The sequence below is a fragment of the Natator depressus genome, chromosome 11, assembly GCF_965152275.1.
Source record: "Natator depressus isolate rNatDep1 chromosome 11, rNatDep2.hap1, whole genome shotgun sequence".
Classification (NCBI taxonomy): domain Eukaryota; kingdom Metazoa; phylum Chordata; order Testudines; family Cheloniidae; genus Natator; species Natator depressus.
The window spans coordinates 59,757,538-59,784,482 of NC_134244.1; the positions used below are offsets into that span (position 1 = coordinate 59,757,538).

The 26,945-nt window shown below is 42.3% G+C and overlaps 1 protein-coding gene across 3 annotated transcripts in view; it reads left to right on the forward strand.

Moving 5' to 3' along the window:
* The window catches only part of FAM117B (family with sequence similarity 117 member B), a 106,509-nt gene extending 83,866 nt beyond the window's left edge, over nt 1–22,643 (forward strand). For 2 of the 3 annotated variants that reach the window (XM_074967949.1, XM_074967948.1), the window contains exons 5-8: nt 1,695–1,838; nt 2,638–2,863; nt 6,471–6,591; nt 19,550–22,643. In XM_074967949.1, coding sequence (XP_074824050.1) covers nt 1,695–1,838; nt 2,638–2,863; nt 6,471–6,591; nt 19,550–19,862 — 804 coding nt within the window. In that variant the 3' untranslated portion in view covers nt 19,863–22,643. The remainder of the gene's footprint in view (nt 1–1,694; nt 1,839–2,637; nt 2,864–6,470; nt 6,592–19,549) is intronic. The other variant, XM_074967947.1, reaches the window with a different exon arrangement.
* Nucleotides 22,644–26,945: the final 4,302 nt, after the last annotated feature.

The following is a 26,945-nucleotide window of genomic DNA, read 5'->3' on the forward strand; positions in this document are numbered from 1 at the left end:
GACTGATACAGCAGGTAGTCATGAGAGCCCCAACACCCTCTCCCCCCATTTCTACTCCTTTAAAAAATACCTCCTTTACCAATCCATTTAATGTGATCACTGTATCCCTTCCCTATGGAGCACCTGCACTGGACATCTGTCCCACATTTACATAATGAGTTGCGGCATCATAGCCTAACTCCAGTTTCAGGTTTGCCCAACTAAGCCTGCCCCCTCAACCTAACCTTCGCCTTGGCCAATCTGGCACTAAGGGTAAAATCCCTTTACAAACACACACACCCCTTCCAGGAAAGGAGTGACTAGTGCAATGCCCATAGCAGATCCTAACAAACCCGGTATGTCACCACTCCCGTGGATGGGAGCATGGGTGCTGCTCCACCTGATCCAGGTAAAAGAGGGCTTTTCCCGCAGCGGCATGTATTGCGGGAGGTAGGACCTGTAGCTGCAGTCAAAAGTAGCTCTGTGGCGCTCTAGCCCTTAAAGGGGCACACACTTTTTCCAGCAAGCCAAACAATGGATCCCACAACTTAATGTGCGGTGAGATCATTTTCATTTCTCTGGCACTTGTTTATTAGTACTCTTCCCAATCATTTACAAGTGATGTTATAATACCTTCCTTTTGTGTCTCATTTTTGCAATGCTGTAGATATTTTTGCCAGCCAGCTGTGGGTAGTGTACAAACTTTCTTCCAAATCTATCCTTTAAAATGCACATTTTTTGTGAAACATTTCTACAATGATCTCCAAAATTTCTATGCATTCTTGTATTTGTACTGTTGTGTTGTATTTGTCCAAGTAAGATTATAAGCTTTTTGAGACTGGAGCACTGTCTCCCTTTTAAAAAAAAAAAAAAAAAAAAAATAGTGCCATAATAGTTGTTTGCTCGCCAGTAAAATGTGACCGTGTGAGGTCTGAAAAAAGAGTACTTTAGATGGGCATTCCATGTCTTCATATCTAATATGTGGTGAGGAAACAAAACATAGCCCTGTATTTATGTAATTTTTTTCTTCACTAGTTGTACTAAGTCAGTGCAAATTTAAAGTAACCTTCTGGAGGTACTTTTTAAGGAGAAAAAATAATTTCCTTTGCTAAACAAAACGGCCTTAAAATTTCAGCAAGGCTATGAATATACAATAAGTGAAATGGAGTGGAATTGAGTATTTTAAACTACATTTAAAAAAAAAAAACTGTTAAAATAACATTGTGTCCAAAGTAGAGCACTCACAAATCCAGGAAATCCCAGGTAGAGAGCAGGAAGGTATCTCTGAGGAAAATTTTACTTCTCCAAATGGAATATTTCTTAATATGGGCTATGGGGATTTTTCTTATTACAGAAGGTTTTTCTTCTTTTATGACTTAATAACAATAAGCATTCAAGGTTAGCTTTCCTATGTTGCGGAGCGACGTGGGAGCTGGAGAAAGACTGGGTAGGGGTCAGGGAAAGATTTTTGAGATTAGGCAGCTGTTTAGAAATTGTCTAGTTAATAGTTTTTCTCCTGTTGCATGTAAACTTGTAAAATCATCTCAGAACATCTGTTTTCATCTAAAGGCCTCCGTCTTAGCACAACTAAGTTTGTGCTTTGTTTTGATAAGTTATTTCAGTAGAAAACTGTATTCTTGAAATTTTTGAGCTTTTTTCTTAAGTGTAAATCTACAATATTTATTTATTTACTCACCTTCCCTTTGGTTTTCCAGGCTCCAATCCCAAAAAGTGTAATTGTTCCCGTTATACCCATAACCAAATCAACAGGATCACGTTTTCGGAACAGCATAGAGGGGCTGAATCAGGAGATTGAGATAATAATTAAGGAGACAGGAGGCAAGGAAGAACAGCTGATTGTAAGTATCTACTGCCCCCAAAAAATTGTTTTCAAAATAAGCTTTTTTTTTTAAGAGAATTTTTCTTTTCACATTGATGATTTACTGTACAAACTTGGTAATGTAAATTTGCACATGATTAACTTGTCTTCTACTGAAGTAGAATAAAAAATTTCCTAATGATTAACTGTCTTCTACCACCACAGGAATAGAAAATAACTTCCTTTAAATCTTTTTGCTGTTCTCTTCACCTTTAGGATGTTTACACTGATGCATTTATGCCATAACTAACCAACAGAAAAGAACAATTATCTAAAACTTATTTTGGTGAGAATTGCTTTAGTCATGTTTATAGCGTTTACTCCTCTCCCCCCCCCAAAAAAAATCAATCAGGAAAATTCTTGACTATTTTGCATCAGAATTCATGGTTATCCTTTTTTATAAGTGACTTTCAGAAGTAACTATTTCACACACCCCAAAAAGGAACCACTGGTGTTTTATTTTAAATTGTTGCTCTTCAGTGATTGCCCAGCTATGTTTTCATATGACTGTTTGTTGCCTTTTGGAAAACACTGTCCTCATGGCTTCCTTTAAGTGTATTGTTCTTCAAGGAATTTCCAACTCTTCTGAAGTATGACCTATCATATCATCTGTTGGAGTCTGTATAGTACGATCATTCATCTTCCTCAGAATAGGCTTCTGTTATGTAGTGGACCAGGTATAAGAAACTGCTTAAGCTGTAAAGTAATCCCTTTCCTGATGAGATGGGCAGCCTCACACATATGAAAAAGGTTTTTTGTTGTTTTTTTTTTGGTAACAGCCACAAGATATTCCAGATGGACATCGTGCTCCCCCTCCGCTGGCACAGCGCAGTAGCAGTACTCGCAACATGGATACCCAAACACCTGGTGGAGCAGACAGAGGCAGTAACAACAGCAGCCGTTCCCAGTCTGTGTCCCCCACCTCATTTCTGACCATCTCAAATGAGGGCAGTGAGGAGAGCCCGTGCTCTGCTGATGACCTCCTTGCTGACTCCAGAGATAAAGGTACTACATAAACAGGCTCCATTGTTACGCTGCTCTTACAATTTAAGAGTTGCACTATTCAGCACTTGGTCTTAGTATTTATTTCATTCTTTTTTTAATAGCAGGTAGCCACCCATATTCAAATGATGGATTTCCCTCATTCACTGTTCTGCCCCAAGATGTATACAGGGAGAAGGAGTTTTCACCTCCCTAGTACAGTGATGGAAAATTAGCTTTTCTTTTTCTTCTAGGTAACCTTATTTTTCCAGTTCCTCCATGCACTTGTACACCTATCAGTGTTTGGTAATTGAGAGGGGGAATTCTGATCAGAAACTGCTGCGTTAACTAGTTTTTAGAGAAGGCAAGGACAATACATACAATATTTCTCTTTTTTCTGTTTGAGACTGTGAGCTCCAACTCTGCAGACCATGAGATGCATGTTGCCATAGCTGCTACCAAACAAGCCATAAGGATAACTTACTGAAGGCTTTTGGGGGGGGAGGGGGGGGTGCACGCATGTTGTTTTGTTTTTGTTCTTTCATTTTCTTTTCTTTTTTTTCTTTTTTTTTAAAGAGACCTGTAAACTTCCTTACAAATATATTTTGGACATATGTAAGTGATGCCTATATGCTATTTGGAGCATAAGGCTGATCAGACATACACTGATGTCAATAAAAAGACTCCTGTTGACTTCAATGTCCGTTGGATCAGACCCATTGTGTGGTTGGTTAGTTATAGGTTTTCTGTTATCAGAACCCAAAGCTATTACACATAATGCATAGTTAACCTGTAAAACTCATTGTCATGGGATGTTGTGATGGCCAAAATATAACTGGGTTCAGAAAAGAACTAGGTAAGTTTATGGAAGATAAATTCATCAATGGCTGTTAGCCAAGTTGGTGAGGGATATAATGCCATACTTGGCGTGACCCCAAATTTCCAAAATTGCCTGTTCTGTACACTATCCCTGAAGTTCTGGTACTGGCCACTGTCTGAGACAGGATACTGGCTAGATGGACCATTGGTCTGACCCAGTACAGCCATTCTTATGTACTACACACAGATTTCTAAAAAATTGCCAGAGAGCTGGGGTGATTTGTGTTCATAAACAGTGAAGAAAAGACTGCCTATGCACAACCATGGAAAACACTACCCAAACTCCTCTAAAAGTTTAATAAACCAGTGACTGATAAACATCAAGATGAAAGTAGTATAAATGAAACTTGCTATGGCACCTGTCAGTTTACCGACTTCTTGAAATTAGATAACCCATTATATAGGGTTACTTTTTTTCCTCCTATGGCAACATCATGACAAATATTTTCATAAATTCTGTAGTAGGTTTAGCGACCCATGTTTTGATATGTCTTTATCTGAGACTGAAAATGAATGCGTACAAAAACCTTACTTAATTAACTCACTGATGGGGTATCTGTAGCCCATTCCTTTTTGTTTGTGTTTTATAGACTGAGAATAAAAGCATAGGGTTCCTTTACTTGTAAGGAAAATGTCATCTTAACATGGAAATTTGTCTCTGTTCTAGTTGTACCTTAAAATAAATTCTAGGAGAACATGCTATTAATAGCCATTTAATCATATCCTTTCATATAAAACATGACCTTTAATGAGAGAATTGCGCATTATTGAATATTCTGTATGTTTTAAGCCTCCAATTAGAAAGTAGCGAATGCCTAATAGTAGAAAAACACACTTGCCTGTTACATGCACCCCCTAGCATCCTGTGCATCCTATTTGCTATATTTAATTTCTTTTTGATTACTAGGAACGTTTAGATGGTAACAGTAAAAGGATTTTTGTTTAATAAGAGTTCATCTCTTGCTGCTGCTTAGTTATCACTCGAAGACTGTTTGTTTCTCTAGGGTAACTAACTGTGATGGCCTAATCAGACAGACCTGCTATATCAGGCCAACATGTGCAATCTCCCGTTGATTTTACTAGATGCATAAAACCGCATACTTGAATTCTTAATAAGCAAAGGTCTTATTTTTATAAGATGTTACTAGTAATTAAAAATGATAAAGCTTACTAACTTACTACAAGAATATTTTCATTATTTTTTTCCAAAGGTTACTGGATTTTTAATATTGTACTTAGCAAACCTTTAGCTAGTGATAAGATACTTTAATATCACTGGGCTTATGAATGACAGATTTTATTTAGTAGAACTGAGTTCTGCTTATAATAAAAGATAAACCTTTAAAAAGAGAGGGAAATTATTCTTTTTTTTTTCTTCCATTTTATTTGTAAACTACCTGGCAAGAGATTCTGGTAACTAGGTGCTATATAATCATTACACTAACTAAAATTGGATTTATGGTAAGCCATCTTTACAGGTATTATTAACCTAAACTTTCAAAAGTGACTAGTGATTTTAGGATATGTCAATTTTACGTTCCGCAAACTTGAAACACCTGTAAGGGATCTTGCTTTTTTTTTTCCCCCTATGGGGTGGGTGCTTAGTACTTTCTGAAAATCAGACTCCTTTAAAGTGGCCAATGTTGGGCACCCAAAAATTGAGGCACCCCAAATCAAGTCACTTTCAGAAAGTATAGGCCTGTTAAAATAGCCACTCTCACAAAACTCGGCCAATTATATGTTTATCTTGCTTACTCAGCAACAGGAAGTAGGAGACGCAATGTAGTACAGTAGATGCTTTATTGGAGCAATCAGAAGACCTGAGTTCTCTTGCTGGCTCTGCCAGTGACTCATTATGTGATGTTGGGCAAGCACCATTTTCCTAATCTGCAAAAAACGGGGTTGCTAACAATTATCCAGCCTTGAAAAACATTTTGAGATCTGCGGATAAGAAACATGATTAAAGACAGCACAGCCCTGAAAATCTGAGTCTGTTGGAGACAATTTCCTAGAACAGCTTGACTAAAGGATGACTGGATGAAAGGCTTGAATCCACATGCTCCCTCCCTGTCCTCTCTCCTCTTCCCCCACCATTTTCCCTTTTGCCTTTAATTTCCTTAATCTTTTTTTCTTTCATTTTTTTTGTTGCTGTTTTTGATATGTGCCACAAAAATCTGTGTGTTGGGAATATTGCAGTTAACATATGGCAATCCAAAAGGTGTGTAAATATTTTGGTCTTGTTTTGGATCTATAGTACTTGTTCTGTATGTTGACAGTCAAGTATTTGTTTTGTTCGTTATAAGGAAAAAGATTGAAAAAATAGTATAAATAGTTTTAAAAAAGAAAAATGGGATTAAAAAGTTTTAATGCAATTCAGCAGCAACCTGTCCTGATTTAAGGTGCGTTGCTGATAGACCTCAAATGACACCTGTCCAGTCATCTCGGCTGGAGAGGTTGTGATTTAAGATTCAGCTGCGGGATTGTAAACCTGGGATGCTGTGGAGCATGTGCAGGGGTCTCAAAAGAATATAAAAGAGTTGTGGGAGGGAGGGGGTTGAGAGTTGTGATATATGAAGGAGTCCGCCTCCAGGTGGAGGAGAAAAATGTTCCATAGAACATGGGTAACGGGGAATGGGAAACTTTATTGAACTTTGTAATGTTGGTAATGAAGTCGGTTTGTCTGTCTTTTAAAATAAGTGGGTTCATTTAAATATTTGGTCTATTTGAGTAATTTGATATTCTTTTCCCATAGAGAATGGGAACAACTCTCCCTTGCCCAAATATGCTACCTCGCCAAAACCCAACAACAGCTACATGTTCAAGCGTGAACCTCCTGAGGGCTGCGAGAAGGTCAAAGTCTTTGAGGAAAGTTTGTAAGTAGTTCTTTCGTTCATAAGAAATATAAAATTTATCATTCAGGCTGATCTGACATCAGTTAATTTAGTTTAGCGTCTGGTACAGAAACTGCTCCTCAAACAGTCTCTTAACTATTAATTCTTCTACTATTACTACTAACATTACTACTTCTACAAGGGCCTCTTTGTAGTCCTATTTGTAGAACCTGGTGCTCCTGTCATCAAGCTATGGAATTGCCTTGAAAAGCTGTGTGCATTGGGGGTGGTGCATGAGAGATTATCCTGCCCCATCCACTTCACTTCCTTCGCTGCAAATGGAACTTGCCTTTGTGTCCGCAGGCTAGTTCTTCCTTTACTCTAGTTGCTTATTCTCTTGTATAGTAGGTTAGTATAGAGGAGCAGGGGGTGGTTCTGCATACATTGCCTGCACTTATCAAGGGAGTCTTCGGCTCTCATTGGGACCATGTGAGGTCCTTAGCCCTCTAAAGGCTTCAAGAGGTGCCCCCTCTTGCCAGTTATTCATACCAGAGACTGATCTCCATATTCAGTGCCTTTTGTGTCTGATGGAGACCCACTCAATATTCTGGTGTGAAGTTTGTAATGCTTTGCACCCTGCAATAGAAGGGAGAGACACTTGTGGCTCCAGATTCATATGGCTTCTCAGTACCTAAAGCCTGATCCTCTAGTGAACCTATCAGTGGTACTGAGACAAGCCTCTGTGCTTAGATCCTCTTACACAGATACCAAGATGTACAGTACTGCTCCAGTCTCAGCACTGCCTCCTTCTGTGGGCTTGAGATTGGGATTTCCTTGCCCTTCTACTGGTGAGAAATCCTCACCCAGCACTCCTTGGCGCTGCTGGCACCACCTAAATCAAAAGATAAACTAAAGAAATAGTATTTTTCAAATCACCTCATACAAGTACTGTAGTGCAATCTCTTAATTGTGAAAGTGCAACTTACAAATGTAGAATTTATTTTTTTACATAACTACACTCAAAAATAAAAATAATTTAAAACTTTAGAGCCTATAAGTCTACTCAGTCCTACTTCTTGTTCAGTCAATCACTCAGACAAACAAGTTTGTTTACATTTACGGGAGATACTGCTGCCTGCTTCTTATTTACGATGTCACCTGAAAGTGAGAACTGGCATTCACATGGCACTGTTGTAGCCAAAGTTGCAAGGTATTTACGTGCCAGATATACTAAATATTTGTATGCCCCTTCATGCTTTGACCACCAGTCCAGAGGACATGTTTCCATGCTGATGATGGGTTCTACTCGATAACGATCCAGGAGAGTGCGGACCGATGCATCCAAGTCAGATGCCGTCAACAGAAAGTTGACTTTCTTTTTTGTTGGTTCGGGTTCTTTAGTTTTCAAATCAGAGTGTTGCTCTTTTAAGACTTCTGATGGCATGTTCCACACCTCATCCCTCTCAGATTTTGGAAGGCACTTCAGATTCTTAAATCTTGGGTCGAAGTGCTGTAGCTATCTTTAGAAATCTCATATTGGTACCTCCTTTGCGTTTTGTCAAATCTGCAATGAAAGTGTTCTTAAATCGAACATCATATGCTGGATCGTCATCAGAGACTGCCATAACCCGAAATATATGGCAGAATGTGAGTTAAACCACAGACCAGAAGACATACAATTCTCCCTTAAGGAGTTCCGTCACAAATTTAATTAATGCATTATTTTTTTAATAAGAGTCATCAGCATGAAAGCATGTCCTCTGGAATGGTGGTCGAAGCATGAAGGGGTTTTATTAATCGTGAATTAATTTTTTTAATCAAGTTAGTTTGTTTTGAGTTAATCGTGTGAGTTAACTGCGATTAATTGACAACCCTAATTTATATACTCTAAATATATCACTGTCACAGGCTGGCTTGCCCCTTTAAGAGCTAGAGGCCTGGGGCCAGCCAACCCTAATTATAAAATAGGATGGGGGGAGGGATAGCTCAGTGGTTTGAGCATTGGCCTGCTAAACCCAGGGTTGTGAGTTCCATCCTTGAGGGGGCCATTTAAAGGGATCAGGGGCAAAAATTGGGGATTGGTCCTGCTTTGAGCCAGTTGGACTAGATGACCTCCTGAGGTCCCTTCCAACCCTGATATTCTATGATTCTACGATTCTATAACACATGAGAAGGGATCACGTGATTCCCCTACAAGAGCAGCAGGAAGCTGCAGAGAGAGGGAGAGAAACTCAGTAAAGGACAACCAAAGGAAGCTGTGGCAGAGACTTTAGAAGAGTTGCCGTGAGCAGGAGTTGTCTCCTTCAAGACCCTTGACCAGGGGAAGGTTTGAGCCTGAAAGCCAGAGGGCCAAAGAAGGCTGAGGGCCACGGAGAGCAGTCTCAGGGGAGAAGAGAACCCTGAGGACTAAGATTTTGTGATTTACCCATTCTCCCAAGGTCTAATTTACTGGCATATTATTGGACAAAAAAAGCCTGTGTGGTGTTTATTTCAGGAGCCTATAGATTCAGAAGGGGGAAAAGGAGGAAGGGCTGCTGCAGACCCATGCTGGTCACTGGAGGTGCTACAGGGCTGGGGTGCTCTTTGACAGTCACTTTATATATAGGGCATGAAATTCCTTCCTGACACTACTTCATTGACTTCAGTGGAGTTACACCGGAAATGAATTTGGATCACTTTTTCTTTTTTGCTCTTAGTGTAGTTTCCTTAGCCCTGATCAATTGACACCAAATTATAAAATGTCTTTTCATTAGGTACTTTCCTGTAATTTACAAACTTCTTAGATCTCAGAAGGAAATGTGCAGAGATGCTGTGCAGCTGCTACTTTTTATTTTCACTGAGCGTTTTAGGAACTGTTTGGATGTCAACCTTCGAGTGCTAGCAGTCATAATGTACCTTCATGTCCTATTGCTAGCCATGGAATGCATGCTGGGAAATTCATATTCTTCAAGTAGATGCAGCTGTGTATTCCACTTAAGTATGTGGGTGTGCCCAGCAATCCGGAGCTGGAGAAATTTGCCTAGCAGAACCCATAGAGGGGCAGGGCTCATGCCTTGTGGCCATGGCCCCTCCCCTGGCAACAGGAGGCCGTGCTGCCCCAGCCCTCCCTTGGTTACTTCTTACTACCCATGGCTGGAGTCGGAGCTCTGTCTGGTCTCAACCTAACAACCTTTCAACTAATTTAGTTTTTCTCTTGTTATATATACTTAGAAGTATTCTTAGTGTTAGTTATAGTAGTTTATTTCTCTTGGTGATGTCCTCACTGGGTTTTAAACATCTGTCATTCGTGTGGGGGAGCGATCCCCTCACATAGTGCTTGCTCTGTTTCAGCAAGGCCCACATCAAAGAGTGTTGCTGTTGCATGATTTGCAGGTCATTTAAGGAATGGACTCAAGTGGCTCAGGACTTTGGTCTGAAGCAGCACCTGCTAGAACAGGCCATGTGGCGTGCGTCAGTATCCAGGCCCTCCTTGGGCCGGAGATCACCCGCGGGCTCCGAGAGTGCTGCTGCTTCCCATTCCAGAGCAGTGGCCTCCAATGAGGGAGAGGTTGGGACCAACTGTTTCCACATCAGTGGCATACCAGGTAGCTACAGTCCCCCTCTGCCTTTTGGTCCCGACCTCTGCCCGGGCTGCATGAACTATAGCCCCATCAATTGAATGAGCCACTGAACCCTCGGGTCTGTCGGCACCAAACCCCAATGTCCGGGATTGGTACAGGGGGACCTAGGTACTTAAAACCTCCTCTGTACCACTGCAGGTGGTGCACCACAAATGCTCCCATGGCAGCTTTCACCACCCTTCATGTCAGTACCCTCAGGTGCTCCAGTACCGCTTTTCAATTCGGGACTGACACCGCTTCCTGCCTCATTCTGGGAGATGGATGAGGTTGGTCTGACTGCTCGCTCCCTCTGGTCTTGTTCCACCCTTATCACTGGAATCCTGAGGCTCCTCTGCATCTGAATCAGGGTTGTCATCCTCCTGCTCTCCACCACCTGACCAGCATCGGGGGGCTTTGCTGGACCATTACAGCAAAGTACCAGGATTGGCGCACATCTCATGGTTGGGATGGAGGTGCCTGGCCCAGGTGCCTACTGGCCAGCAATGCCTTATCCATGTCTGTGGCCTCTGTGGAATCCATGGGATGCTCCTCGGTCTTTGAGATCCCACTCTTCATCTCCTGGAGGGCAAGATCACTGCCCAGCTCTGCAATGGTGACTGTCAAATCACTGCAGGCAAAAGCACCAGTAGTCCTCCTCCCTGCAGAGCCTCCAGAGTTGTCCCATCTGGGCCCGTTAGCCCTGGAATAGGATCCGGCTTTGCCTCAGTTAAGGGCCTGGTCTTCCTCTCCAGATGATGATGAGCCAGGCAGCACATCCTTCCCTTCAGTACTGGAGGATTTTAAGGCATACCAAGACCTTTTTGCGGCATGTAGCTGCTTCCCTCAGTATCCAGGTGGAGTTCTTGCAAGAGAAGACTCTCAAATTGGTGGACATCCTACAGCTGTCTGCCCTGAGAGTCTCCCTCCCTGTCAGCGATGGGCTGCTTGAACCAGCTAAGGCTCTCTGGTGCACATCGCCTGTAGCTAAGTGGATGGAAAAGTACTATTTCATTCCTGTGCAGGGATTTGAAGGATTTTACTCCAGTCTGGCATCAAATTCTCTAATTGTAACTGCAGTGACCGTTGTAACTGCAGAGCCCGGCAGGGAAGGTTTAAGTCCACCCCCAAGGATAGGGTTTCCAAACGATTGGACCGCATGGGTAGTAAGATTTACATCACCTTTTTCTTACAGATGCAGATGGCTAACCAGCAAGCCTTGCTGTGCAAGCACAATTTTGTTAACTGGACAGCTATGTCAAAGTTTGCAGACCAGCTGCCCAAGGAGGAGAATTTGGGCTTTTTTCACTGAGGACTGCATGGTGGCTAAGACATCCTTTGAAGTCTGCGCTAGACATCACAGACACCTTGGCCAGGGTAATATCCTCTGTGGTCACCATGAGGAGGGCTTCTTGGCTGCAGAATTCCAATATTACCCCAATGTCCAGCAAGCCATTAAGGATTTGCCCTTTGATGGCCAAACGCTGTTCTCTGACAAAATGGCAAAACGCCACACTTCCTTCAAGGACTCCAGGGCTACCCTGTGGTCCTTGGTGTACATGCCGGCAGTGCAGAGGCGCCACTACTGCATTCAGCAGCAGCAGTAGTATTGTCCGCTGTGCACGTTTGGACAGCCTTTCCATCTTCCGAGGTAAAAAGGAGTACCCCAGAAATAGGGACAGATTCCACAGGAGAAAGTGGGCTCAGGATTTGGTCAATCCATACGCCCTCCCACTGCACTTTCCAAGCCCCCATTTTGACTCCTTGGTCCATAGCATTGTTCCAGTGGTTGCTACCCCCATCCTCATCTCCCCAGTTTGGGGACAGACTGACCTGCTTTCACAATGCTTGGGAGCTTGGCCTCAACAAATGTATCAGGTACATGTTCCAAATGGTCACTCTATCGACTATCCTCCTCGCATTGTCTCAGAACAACTGGTTTGCTGCTCTGGATCTTCAGGATGCCTACTTTCATGTGGCAATTTTGCCGAGCAACAGAAAGTTCCTTTGGTTTGTTGTGGTGGAACACTGCTTTCAGTACACAGTGCTTCCATTCAGCCTCACTTCCTCAGGTGTTTACCAGATGCATGGTCATTGTTACGGTGTATCTCAGCAAGAAGAGAATTCACATCTTCCCATATCTGGACGACTGGTTACTGAGGGCAGATCCAGAGAGGAAGTTCTTGCTCATGTCAGCACTTCACTGTGCTTGCCCAACCATCTCGAACTCATACTAAACAGCAGAAAATCAACTTTGTCTCCCATTCAAAAAATCAAGTTCACTGTGCCCTGTTAGATTCCACGACGTTAAGAGCATTTCTGCTGATAGACCATTTTCAGACAAGTCCTCTGTTCAAGCCCCTAGCATCTTGCCCCTTTTTGCTCTTGTGTCAGAAAACTGCTTTCCTGGTACTGATAATATCCACAAGGAGTGCATGAGAGTCGCAGGCTCTGATTGTAGAGCGTTGTTATACAACAATTCTCCAAACACAAAGTGACTTCATGACCAGACCCCAAACTTCTGTCTAAAGTGGTCTCTCAGTTACATTTGAACCAGGCAGGATATTTACCTGTATTTTTTTCCCGAAGTCACATTCATCTCTGGAGGAGCAGAGTCGCCATACCTTAGATGTCAGGTGACACCTAGCGTTTTATCTGGACAGGACTTAAACCATTTCATGCTTTGCTTCATTTATTCATGTCATATGCAACACGAAGGATCAAGTGGACTCTTCACAGACGATCTCCAAATGGAAACATCCTGCTTCAAAACGGCATATGAGATAGCTTTGATTACGCCCCTTCAGCTGGTGTGAGCTCATTCTTCGAGGGCACAAGCAATGTCTGTAGCGTTCCTCAGTGATATTTCCATACTGGACATTTGCAGGGCTACTCTGTGGTCATCAGTACATACATTCACAAACCATTACACTATAACTGCATCTTCCACGGTGGATGCAAACTTTGGTAGGGTGGTCCTGCAGTCCTTGTTTACCTAAACACCGAGCGCTGCCTCCTGGGGATGAGAGGTAATGCTTGTCTGTCACCTAAGTGGAATAAATATCTGCATCTGTTCGAAAAAGAAGAAACAGTTACATATCTCCATCATATCTCAAAGAACCACAGTAGTATTTCATGACATACCCTCTGCATCAGAGTCTTGTTTCTGGGCCTTCGGTGCAAAGGAACTGAGCGAAAGTCGTGGTGGGTGCCACCTCATGTAGCCAGAGCAGGAGCTACGGCCATGAGTTGTGAGCGCTGCCCCTCTATGGGTACTGCTAGATAAATTTCGGAGGTGTCTGTGCGCTCAGTCACTCCGGAGCCAAAGTGGAATACACATCTTCATCCCATCTCGAAGAACCATAGTTATAGTAAGTAACCATCTCCTATGGATAATATCGAAGGGATATGTTTTGACTGAGTGGAAAAAATTGCAATAGGTGCTTTGACGCCAATATTCAGTATTGTTCATAATGGCTTGAGAGACACCTCTTCCAAACTGAAATTAGGTGTATTGGGACAAAAAGAAAAGGAGGACTTGTGGCACCTTAGAGACTAACCAATTTATTTGAGCATAAGCTTTCGTGAGCTACAGCTCACTTCATCGGATGAATGCAGTGGAAAATACAGTGGGGAGATTTATATACACAGAGAACATGAAACAATGGGTGTTACCATACACACTGTACAGTTGGAGAGGGTGAGCTCGCGCTCGCTCGCTCTCTCGTTATTTAGTATATTTACTACTGTTTAAAATACTTATTGAAATAATAAGTAAAACAGTTGGAAAAATCTAGAAAGATATGTTTTTAAACAAAAAACAACCTTCATGCCAGCAATCATTCTTCCTAGCAGAAAATGTTACGCCATAATAACATTGTATAAAAGACTACTTATAGCACTAGAGGGTTAGTAAAACTGGTTATATGTACTTTCTTATTTCTGATGCAAAAATAATGAAAGTTTAGCATAAGATAACTTATGGAGATACATTTACTCTTCTGCAAAAAGTACACCCTTGAGACTTACAGGACTTTTATAACAGACAAAAGTGTACAGTAGCTGATAACAATATATGTGTAGAGTACAGCAGTATTCCCAAATTAGTTACAGAATGGTGGGAATATTTTAAATAGGTGTAAATCAGTGTCTAAATCAGGTGAGTGTGAGTTGGTTTGATTTTATATATACCGCCTTAGCTATGATCTCATTAGATCTCATAAGATCTCATAAACTCCATGTGCTAAGTTTAATTATACATCTTTTTCTGTCCAAGAAAAATGTGTGTTACAGGAAAAGGAGTAAAAGCCTTATTCAGAGCCCTTTGAAGTCAGAGTGTCTTTTTCCATTGACTTCAGTAGGCTTTGAATTGGTCCCTTGGTGAGTCAGTGGGTGGCACTTTTCTCTTGAAGGACCAAATTGTTCCTGATAGGCACTGACGGAAGTGGACAGACAATGTGGCTATCCATTGCCCCAAGGGAGAGACCTAAAGGAATTGTCTCAGGGAGACGTGATCCCTCCCTGAGCTCACTGGTGGATACACTGGGAGAAGGAGGGACTTACAGGCAACACAGTCCATTAGGCTTGTGCTACTTGCTCTCCCTGGAGTGTCTGATTTCTCTTTATGGGCCAGAGCAGAGCCAGTGAGGCAGTGACTGCTCCCCATCTGTATGGGGTGTCTTATCTCGCATGGAGGACAGAGAGGGAGCAGTCGCTCTGCTGCTTTGAGCACAGGGAGTGGAATTGTGACTGGTCTTTACAGAAGATATGCACACAGGTGAGCGAGGCTCTTTGTGTCCTCTACGACCCTAAGTACCTACTAAGGGTGTCAGATTTTGGCTCTGAGTTGGCACAGAACTAGTGCAACTGTTTACTGCTGGGGACTTGGCTACTGGAGTTGCTGACTTTTAAATGAAACAAAACCCTGACCACGTGTAGTCATTAAAGGTCCTAAGGCACATTTTACAAACTGGTTTAGCTCCCATAAAAATTCCAATTCATGTGACTTCCTGTCCCCATTTTTTTTGTATTTGTAATTTGTAGAATCAGTAACAATTGTTTTCTATTTCTCTGCAAAGAAAATAATAGTCTGTTAAGAGAAAATAATTGCTCTTATGACAGGCACCTGTATACTGTATATACTCATTCATAAGCCGAATATTTCTGATTAAAAAAAAAGACGCATTAAAGAGTGGGGGTTGGCTTATAAATGGGTCTACACCAAAATCTGATGATTTTAAACTCTATGAAATCATTGAATTGAATATCTAATACATTGTTGTTTTGTTTACCTGGAGTGCGTCTGCAGGCACGGAGCCCCTCCGTTCCCTATGACCACGGTTTGCTGTTCCCAGCCAATGGGAGCTGCAGGAAGTGGCGCCACTTCCCCCAGCTCCCATTGGCCGGGAACGGCAAACCGCGGCCACTGGGAGCTGAGGGGCTCCGCGCGTGCGAACGCTCCAGGTAAACAAAACGTCCCGACCTGCCAGCAGCTTACCCAGACGGGCCGGAAGCCGAAGTTTGCCAACCCCTGAAATATAGGGTCGGCTTATGAAAGGGTCATACGGTTTTTACCATTTTTACTTAGCCGTCTTGGGGAGGTCGGCTTATAAACACACCGGCTTATGGTCGAGTATATACGGTATGTAATTTTCATATTACTCCTGGGGGAATTCTGTGCCAAAAAAATTAAAATTCTGCACTCACTATTTTAAAATTCTGCAAATTTTATTTGTCAAAATAACACGACATAATCATGCCAGTTTCAATTATTTTGGTAATTTATTTCAAAATACCTGTCAGCAAGTGTGTCTGTAACAACACAGACACACACACGCAAATTCCCCCCAGGAGTAGAGAGTTAAAGAAACCCCTATGACAACCCAGTTCCTGTTTCTCTGCCCCTCTTCCCCCCCCCGAGTCCAGCTGGGGGGCCCGCCCAGCCAATACACCTGAACCCCCTATCACTCAGAGCCCAGCTGCAGGGTACCCTTTGCCCAGATACCTGCACCTCCTTCCCCTCCCCCCCCCCCCCGAGTGCAGCTATGGGCCCCCCTTGCCCCGACACCCACCCCCTAGCCCCCAGAGCCGAGCCGCAGAACCCACCCGCCCTCCTACCCCTGAGAGCCCAAGTATCTAGAGGGAGAAACAACCTGATGCTCGGTCCCAGGCTTCTGTGGAGTTTCCTGCTCACTGCCATCTCCTTCCCGCAGGGCGTGCTGGGAACTGCAGCTTCAGGAACCCTCTAGCTCCCTCCCCTGCAGCATTGTCTTCTATGTGCGAGCTGGGCTCCGATGGGCCCAGCAGCCCCTAGTGGTGGCTAGCAGCACTGCAGCCCATTTCAGTGGGGGAAAGGAAATTCTGCATGCCCAACATTAATTTCTGCAACAATTTGCATTGTGCAGTGGCACAGAATTCCCCCAGGAGTTCCATATGGAGGCTTCTTTTAGGAAAGTGTGAATCCCCTATAAATAAGGTTATAATTGAAAATGCTGTAATAAAGGTACAATTTTGCCAACTATTTAAGATGTAGGACCACACATAATAGATTGTAAGAGTAATATTGAAATAATGTTGCTTTTTATTTTCAACTTGAAGGGGAGGGAAGGTCTTTAGAGTTCTGAGGAGATAGTATGCTCAGTCCCTAATCTCTGAGAAGAATTCAGTTATCAGTTAGTTCAAAAACTTTGTAGCTTTTCAAGGGGCTCCAACTCAAAAAGAAATGTCACCTCAGCCATTATTGTGCTGTGGAGTATACCTTTAGGTTGGGCTCTCCGCAGAGCCATCCCTAGGGTACAGCAAATCAGGGCCACAGTCCCAGGCCCTGCACTTTGGACTGCCCCATACCAATCTCTCCCTTTCCCCAGTGCCTACCATGGATCAGCTGTTTCGTCTGGAGGCACTGGGGAGGAGGAGCAAGGGCGCAGCACACTCAGGGGAGGGGGTAGAACTGGGTGGGGAAGAAGCGGAGTGGGGGTGGGGCCTGGGCGAGCTGCAGAGGAGCATCCACTGGCAGATAGAAACTCGGTGCCTATGGCCAGGGCCCTGCACCCCACCAAGGAAGGCCCTGGCTCTCCTTCTCTTGCTTGTTTAGGTAGCCTCATATCGGACATTTTTTAAAAAGTCTCAAATATGTCTGTCTCTTTTTCTGTACTACTTGAATTGTTTTAGGTAGGTGTGCCCATTTTAGGATCTCTTCATTACTTATTTTTCCAGTTTATTTTACTTTGGTTATTCTGTGCAGACACCTACATTGAAAGCTGTTCAAATTGCAGTGGACGGACTTATTATTTTTCCAGGATTCTGCTCCATGTAGGAGGATACTTAATGTATATGATATAAAATATATTGTAGTGCAGTGTAGGCTGACTATGGTCGCCAAATTATATAGAGTTATTCAGAAAGGAGGATTGAAAGCTTTAAACTCTCCTAATTCTGAAATTGTATGCTATTGAAGCTCTGACATGACACTACATCAGAAATCATCAATCCAGAATCTACCTTCCAAATGATGACCTTTACCCTTTTTAAGATGACCTGCAAATAAATTTAGTTATGTAATGAATATCTTGAATAGTAAGAGTAAGAGGTGTATTCTGCACATAATATAGGACCATATTGTACCCTCCTGCAGTCAGACCCATAGAAGGATGACTGGGGGTCCAGAAAACATTAAAGTTCATCTTAATTTCCTTCTAGCGCTACCTTCAGTTGCAGAAGGAGGAGAATTTAGACGAGGCAGAGGGCTTGAATTCCCAAACCCAGAGTCCAGGGATCAGTGGGGAATTCTGCTATCAGCTTTGTACATCATGGAGCTCCTCTGAGGAAGGCTGGCCCCCTGTGGTATTATCTTCCACCAACCACATGGCTCCCTCAGGGACTACTCCCACTGGACATGTTCCTTTATGGCTCTGTACTAGAAGCCATGGAGAAGCTGTCCTATAAGAAAAATATACCATAATGTGTGTATTTTGTAAAATCTAATTTAGACTTAGTTTGCACCATGTGCATAGGCACAACCTGACGGGGATAAAAGGGACATAATTCCCCTCCACCTGCAGACACACATTTTCCTTCCTCTTAGTGCTTTTCTCTGCACGTGCATACACAACTCTGCTGATACATTGTAGGGGGAAACAAAAACGAAAATTCTTTTCCCCTTCACGCTATAGACCTCTCCCAGCTGCTGCTTTTCTCCTTTCAGCACAGCCATGCCACATCCTTTGCCAGCCAAGTCCTGGTGAACACAAGTGTTGACAAATGAGGCATCAGGTAAAAGAAGCACCAACCACTGCAGTGTTTGGTCTTTTCTCCTTGCAGGTGATGCTGTTATGCAGCTACCACCTCCATCTCATCACTTCCCTTCCTCCTCACTGTATCCACACTGGAATAAAGAAATAGTATTCTGGAAGGGAAACAAGGATGAGAATTGGGGAAACATCAGGAAGGGTAGTGGTGGGAGTGGAAATGGATATGTTTATAGTAAAAGATGCTATTCCCCTGCATACTCTTCAACAAGCTCCCAAATTGTTTTTTTGCAGTTATACCTCTGGTTCCTTGTATCGGTTACAAACTTTTGTTCCAAATGTGGTTTTGCTTTGGAAAGTCACCATGTAAAATAGGCACTTTCTTACTCAATACCACTTCTCCGTGTCTGTCAGGAGTCCTATCTGCTAACTTTAGTGTAAAGAATATAAGTTTTTACTCCTGCTTTAGACAACACAGCCTAAGGAGGAGTGAATTGTGCTCTGTTTTGGTTCCTACCTCAGCAAGAATTAACTAGTTTGGGGGCCGTATTTTACTTTCCATTACAAATGTGTAACATTTGCAGATGACCTGGGGTTACAGAGGCTCAGTTGGGTTGAACTGAGCTTCCTTTTTTTTGGTAGAATCTATAGTAACAGTCATGCAAAAATCAGAACACAGCTTGATTTTCATTTCAGTACCTAGGAGAAGTTTGCAGGGCTGGCAGTTAAAATAAGTAAATAAATCTATTTCTAAATAAGGCAAAGGTGATTCAGAGTCTGAGAAACAACACATATGGAAACCCACAATGTCTTCTGAACAGAATTACTTTTCAGAGTAGAACCACACTTAAAAAGCCTGATGTAGTCTAGGGCAGACTTCCATAGTTATACCATAGTGTATCTTGGGAAGGAGGAGACAGTAGGTCTGCAAGGTGGGACTTAAGTGTTTGATCTTCAGTTCTTCTCCAAGTCACAAATGCTGTCAGTTATGTGATGAATGCTCTTACTCTTGCTGTATGGGCATGCTGCAAATTTATTCTAAATCTGTTGGGTATTTGTCACAGTATGTACAGGTCACCTTTTCAAGATTCTGCCAGAGAGTGAATCTGATTTTTCTGTGTTGAATTTAAACCATTTTGTTTTGTGTTTTATGTGCAGGCCAAAGCCATTGCATGAAATTCCAGCCTTCTACTGCCCTGACAAGAACAAAGTGAATTTCATTCCTAAAAGTGGCTCTGCTTTCTGCCTTGTCAGTATTCTCAAGCCACTTCTTCCCACACCGGATCTTACGCTCAAGGGCACTACTCATAGCCTGACTGTCTCCTCTGGCATGACACCTAATTTGCTACAGCCCATTGCCATGGCCTCCCTGTCTGCAACTGAGCAAGACCGGATCTCTCGTGGAACAAGTACAGTAATACCACAGACCTGTATACTCCAGCAATCAGGACATATCGAAGAAGCTGAATGATGAGTTTCCATTGTGCAGGCATTGTTCTGGAGAGACTGCTAGGAAGACTTGTTGAAACTAGTTGTGACTAGTCACACCTGTTTGTTCATTTTAACAGCTCATGACTTTGTCATAGTCATATTCTCCTGATCTCCATGACTATATTGGTAGCATGCTGAGAAATCTGGGAGGAAGCAGCAGATGAAGCAGTACTGTACTCTGCTTGTGAAGACTCACGTTCAGTTTCTCGCCTGCATTTTTTTTCCCAAGCTCTGATAAAACAAAGACTGTTACCAATTCTTTGCCATTGGACGGATCAGTTATTGTGATGCTTTGTGTCCTTCAGACTTTTTTTCAACAAAAACAACAATTTTGAGAGCCGGCTGATGCCAGCAACCACTGTAACCTGCAGAGGGAGAGGTAACCATATGGCACTGCAAGACCCATCTTTTGTATGAAAATGAATATTTTATAACAAGTTCGCATTTTCTGATACATAGCAAGATGTTCAAAAGACACTTTCCTAACCACTGTTTTCCCTTCTTTGGGTGGTACGTTTTTCTCAGATGTTTTCCAGCTGCTGGGACCAAAGGACTGTTGAAATACTTTAGCAGTCTCCATCATGTGACCTTGTTCAACAGTCCGTACCCCCAACAAAAGTAATTAAATGAATGCATACAAAATGTAAAACAAAAGGAAAGAGAAAACAATATTAGTATGTTATGTGCATTTGTTTTTTATATCAGAGGTTTGTGCTTTGGTAAACCACATTGTTCTTGAACTCCTATTCCCTAGATAGAATTCCTGTGTACGTTTAATTACATGGGCAGAAAATAGCATTTTAGAGCACTTGTCCCAGTAGCATAATCACTTTTTTTGTTTGGGTTAAAAAATGTCTCTTCCCTGCCTCCACCAAAACAAATAAAAACAAAACCCACCAAAACAAAACCTGCCACTTGGCTCTTGGGAGATCTCTTGGCTACTTGTGTAATTCAGTCTGAATCATGAATCAGTTTTTGGCACAAAATTTTCTCTGTTGTGGCTGATCACTGTACTATAAACTCTAGCCACATGATACTGAAATGGCTATGCATGGTTCCTCGTCCTTGTCATAATGCTGTTTTGTGGGTGTGTTGAGGGTAGTAGTTTGTTAGGCGTGGTATTTGTTACATAGCAGTCAACAGCAACAGATCTGTTCTACCTTTTTGACTAGCAACATTGTCGAGTGTGTCAAAGAGAGGATGTGTTAATAACTGGTTCTGGTTTGCAGCTGTTACCAGTTTCCTTTATGCCTCTGTGGTTCTTTGACAGTTGAAATAAAAAATGAAAATGGGGAGGGATGTTCAAACAGAGCTTGTTCGGGGACTGCAGTGAGGTTTCTCCCAGAGTACTGAAATGCATTTCTTGTCTTTAGATAAATATCACAGTACAAACATCTGCAAGTGCTTTAATACCAAAGTATCTTCAGGTTACAAAAATCAGTTGACAGGAGCCCTGTTTTGGGGAGGTGGCTTCAGTCATTTCAGAGTAGGTGTTACAATGTATAGTCTCTGGGTCTGAATAGTCACCCACTGCATATGTGCAGCTCTCATTGACTTACATACAAACAACTCCCATGGATCAGCTGCATAATCACACACCTGTTTGTAATTACATCTTTTTAAGAACCATATCACAAGTGTAATAGTTTTGTTCTTTGTGTAACACACTAAGAATTTGGTTGCAGACACCTGAGCCAGGAAAAATACTTGTGTGTCTTAGCAGCTAATAGTTTCTATGTACTTACGATGCACATTGGGTCGTTCCTATAAATCCCACATAATAACGTATAGCAATAAAATCTACTAAAAGAATAACTGTAAAATGCACCAGCCTACACATGTGCTGTATTTATGGTATAATGAGCACACTTTTTAAAGTTCCTTAATAACCAAATTTCACCACTTAGTCCATTGTGGTTATTTATAGGTTTATTAGATCTGTTAAATTAACTAATTGAGGACCAAATCCTACTCACTTTACTCATTCCCATTGAAATCAGTGGGATTACTCATGTGAGTAAGAGGACTTGGTCATGAATGAACATATTTGGTCCACACCAATAAAATTGGGGGAGAGGAGAGTTTGATAAGATAGTAGTGGTTAGTTCATCAAAGCTACATTATAAAAGATTACCATTTTAGGAATAATGGGACATTACTAGTAAATTCTGTGGACACCTGAGAGAGGTGGTCTTTCTAAAACATTTAAAAATCATGGTAGCTTGTTTAGACAGCGTTAGGGTTTCGACAAAATCTGGTATTTTTGGCTTTGTGGAAGATGGGAATACTTAGGCAAGGGGCCTTTTTGTATGGCATCCAAACTAATTTCTACTTCTTTCATAGTAGCAGATAAAGTGCTTCTGCCATTAATGCCAAACAGCATGGTGCTTGTCAGGAGATCTTAACTGGATAGTTAAGTACCAAAGGGCTAAAGTCAGCATATAATAAAACTTTTAGTCTTGGGGTTATTAACCATCCTCCGTCCAAATGCATTCTAATGTCTTTGTTCAACATAGTGAATATTTGAAAATAGGAAATGGGATCGCTTATCTTAGATTTTTCTGTAGTACCCATCATTGTAATAGTTGAGCATTACCCCCTCATTTAGTTAGTTCACATAGAAGTGCATTATGAGACAATGTACTATATAAAATAGTGGGCTACTCCACTGGGAACCAAATGTAAATAGTTTTTTATAAAAATTGAAAAACCCCAAAACTGAATTAGACTTTTTTAATGTTAAAATTTTTTGAACATGCCACAGAAATGACTCATATTAAGGTGGTAAGATGGCTTCTATTTGAAGATCAACTTTTGCAAAAAATTTCTTTAGCCTTAAATTTTTCATGCTCTTTGTTGTTCCAGAATAGAGGTATTTGGTAAAGTTTTATAGGTCTTTTTAAAGACATGGATCTTAGAATAGCGTATGGGGTTTTAAATTCTTGAAATTGGGGGGAGGGGGAGGGGGGTTGGTGTTCCATACATATCTCAAATAGGGTATGACATAAAGACTTCAAATTAGTTCTGTCATACCTATCTCCAGTGAAAACTAGTGTACAAGGCTAGCTACCTTTTTGAATTCTCTAATTCTTAATGATTTAGTCAAAAATTGTCCAGTGACCATTTGCATGGGTTCACAACTTGATACACCTAGGACTTGGTTTTCTGAGGTGTTGAGTACTCCCAACTACAGTTCAAAGCAGTGGGTGGTTCATTGCTTACTGTTGCTGAAAATCAGGCCCTTAGTATCCTAAACTGGACATCCCGAACATGTGGCATCCAAACTTAGTGAACGCTTGAAAATGTTGGCCTTATTTTCTGCCAGCATTAAAAACAGTCCAATGTCTGTGGCGTTCATAAGCTCTGTAGAGTATGAAAGGCCTGTGCCATTGTAGTAGTAGTAATACAGCTCTAGGTTGGCAGCTTCAACTATTAGAATGTTTTTCTTCCTTCTTTACTCAAGACACAGGATAAAAGGAGCTCATTAAACTTTCATTTGCTTCTGCTGCTTATTCCTCACCTGATGCCATAATTCCATGTGTGACATCACAGTTTAATGGGATGTCAGAGAAAAAAGAATGACATGCCAGGAGTATTAACTTTTAAGAAAAATCCTGTTTTCATCCATGTGATCCCAGTAAAGAAGAAAGGATGGAAAATACAGAAAATATTGAAGCAAAACTTGCTAACTTTTTAAGATTTCCATAAAGCCAACAGTTGTTCAAGAATATTTACTCTCAAAGCTACTCTTTTAGTTTATTTTAAATTATGGTTTACCGATCTCAAAACATTGAAATTATTGGAGAGTACTCTAGAAGTTGATCCCATTGGGGAAAATAGGAGCCTGTATGGGTAGGCACTTACATATCCCTCATCCTTGTTGTATCTGGGGAAGTTAAAATATTGTGAACATTATGCACCTGTTAGCAAACCCATGAAAAAAATATCGTTCTGGTGAATTTTAGGCCTACAGCAAGTATAGCATTTCTCAGTGCTTATGCCCCAACTTACCACTTTTGATTCCTATTCCCAATGGGTTAAAGTTGCCAAGAAAGCTTTTCAAGCAAGGAGTTATGAGTAATTAAAAAAAATAAATTTGGGTAACGAGGTGGAAAATTAACAACTAGGGACATCCATTAGCCTTTCCCCATCTCGGGACTTATTTAGCTTTACTATTGGTGTCATCAGTGGCAAATAAATGGTAATGCAAAAGTCCCTTACAAGAGTATGCTCTTTCTTTTTTTTTTTTCCCTTCCACCACCATCTCTGAAATAATGTTGTGTGACTTCCTCACATCCGTTCACTGCCCGTGGTATCAAAAAGGTTTTACCCTTTCTGATTTATTTTCTCTCTTGCTGAAGACCAGTCATCTTTTTCACAAAAACTTTAGGGGGGAAAAAATATGATCTGGTAAACTGCATGGAAATAAAATGTGTAACTTGTAGTTGCAAAGACCAGTAATATTTGGGTACCCACAGGTATTTTGATCCATCTCTGTCTCTTAATGCACATATTAGTCTTGTTTGGGGCCTTTTTCCTCTATTTTTATAGATTGATGTGAGACTTGTGTCTGCTAGAAATTTCTTCTTGAACAAACGTTCAGACTTGTCCTACCCACCCAGCAGTTATTCACACATTTTCAATAAATATCTCCAAAACAGGGCTTGTGTGTTGTTTCCATTTATTCTTTGTTTTCATTTAATTATTGCCTTCACAATAAACAATGAATGACCAAAAATAAAGGGCCTGACCATAGGCACCCAAAATGATTGTTGCTAGGGGACCAGGGCCTCTTCATCCAGTCCCCCATCCAAGGTGGGGGAGTAGCACTGTATGGAAGGGAGCAGTATGACTGCTCAAAGCTCCGGTACGAAACTGCAGAAAAACCTGAGTGTCTCTGGATTAAGTTTAGAAGTGTGAGCAACAAGAGTGATGTAGTGGTGGGAGTCTGCTATAGACCACCGAACCAGGTGGATGAGGCTTTCTTCCGGCAACTCGCAGAAGCTACTAGATCGCACGCCCTGGTTCTCATGGGTGACTTTAATTTTCCTGGTATCTGCTGGGAGAGCAATACAGCAGTGCATAGACAATCCAGGAAGTTTTTGGAAAATGTAGGGGACAATTTCCTGGTGCAAGTGCTAGAGGAGCCAACTAGGGGGTCAGCTTTTCTTGACCTGCTGCTCACAAACCGGGAAGAATTAGTAGGGGAAGCAAAAGTGGATGGGAATCTGGGAGGCAGTGACCATGAGTTGGTTGAGTTCAGGATCCTGACACAGGGAAGAAAGGTAAGCAGCAGGATACGGACCCTGGACTTCAGGAAAGCAGACTTCGACTCCCTCAGGGAACGGATGGGTAGGATCCCCTGGGGGACTAACATGAAGAGGAAAGGAGTCCAGGAGAGCTGGCTGTATTTCAAGGAATCCCTGTTGAGGTTACAGGGACAAACCATCCCGATGTGTCGAAAGAATAGTAAATATGGCAGGCGACCAGCTTGGCTTAACGGTGAAATCCAAGCGGATCTTAAACATAAAAAAGAAGCTTACAAGAAGTGGAAGGTTGGACATATGACCAGGGAAGAGTATAAAAATATTGCTCGGGCATGTAGGAATGAAATCGGGAGGGCCAAATCGCACCTGGAGCTGCAGTTAGCAAGAGATGTCAAGAGTAACAAGAAGGGTTTCTTCAGGTATGTTGGCAACAAGAAGAAAGCCAAGGAAAGTGTGGGCCCCTTACTGAATGAGGGAGGCAACCTAGCGACAGAGGATGTGGAAAAAGTTAATGTACTCAATGCTTTTTTTGCCTCTGTCTTCACTAACAAGGTCAGCTCCCAGACTGCTGCACTGGGCATCACAGCATGGGGAGGAGGTGACCAGCCCTCTGTGGAGAAAGAGGTGGTTAGGGACTATTTAGAAAAGCTGGACGTGCACAAGTCCATGGGGCCGGACGCGTTGCATCCGAGAGTGTTAAAGGAATTGGCACCTGTGATTGCAGAGCCATTGGCCATTATCTTTGAAAACTCGTGGCGATCGGGGGAGGTCCCGGATGACTGGAAAAAGGCTAATGTAGTGCCCATCTTTAAAAAAGGGAAGGAGGAGGATCCTGGGAACTACAGGCCAGTCAGCCTCACCTCAATCCCTGGAAAAATCATGGAGCAGGTCCTCAAGGAATCAATCCTGAAGCACTTACATGAGAGGAAAGTGATCAGGAACAGTCAGCGTGGATTCACCAAGGGAAGGTCATGCCTGACTAATCTAATCACCTTCTATGATGAGATTACTGGTTCTGTGGATGAAGGGAAAGCAGTGGATGTATTGTTTCTTGACTTTAGCAAAGCTTTTACACGGTCTCCCACAGTATTCTTGTCAGCAAGTTAAAGAAGTATGGGCTGGGTGAATGCACTATAAGGTGGGTAGAAAGTTGGCTAGATTGTCGGGCTCAACGGGTAGTGATCAATGGCTCCATGTCTAGTTGGCAGCCGGTGTCAAGTGGAGTGCCCCAGGGGTCGGTCCTGGGGCCGGTTTTGTTCAATATCTTCATAAATGATCTGGAGGATGGTGTGGATTGCACCCTCAGCAAGTTTGCGGATGATACTAAACTAGGAGGAGTGGTAGATAAGCTGGAGGGCAGGGATAGGATACAGAGGGACCTAGACAAATTGGAGGATTGGGCCAAAAGAAATCTGATGAGGTTCAATAAGGATAAGTGCAGGGTCCTGCACTTAGGACGGAAGAACCCAATGCACCACTACAGACTAGGGACCAAATGGCTAGGCAGCAGTTCTGCGGAAAAGGACTTAGGGGTGACAGTGGACGAGAAGCTGGATATGAGTCAGCAGTGTGCCCTTGTTGCCAAGAAGGCCAATGGCATTTTGGGATGTATAAGTAGGGGCACAGCGAGCAGATCGAGGGACGTGATCGTCCCCTTCTATTCGACATTGGTGAGGCCTCATCTGGAGTACTGTGTCCAGTTTTGGGCCCCACACTACAAGAAGGATGTGGAAAAATTGGAGAGAGTTCAGTGAAGGGCAACAAAAATGATTAGGGGACTGGAACACATGACTTAT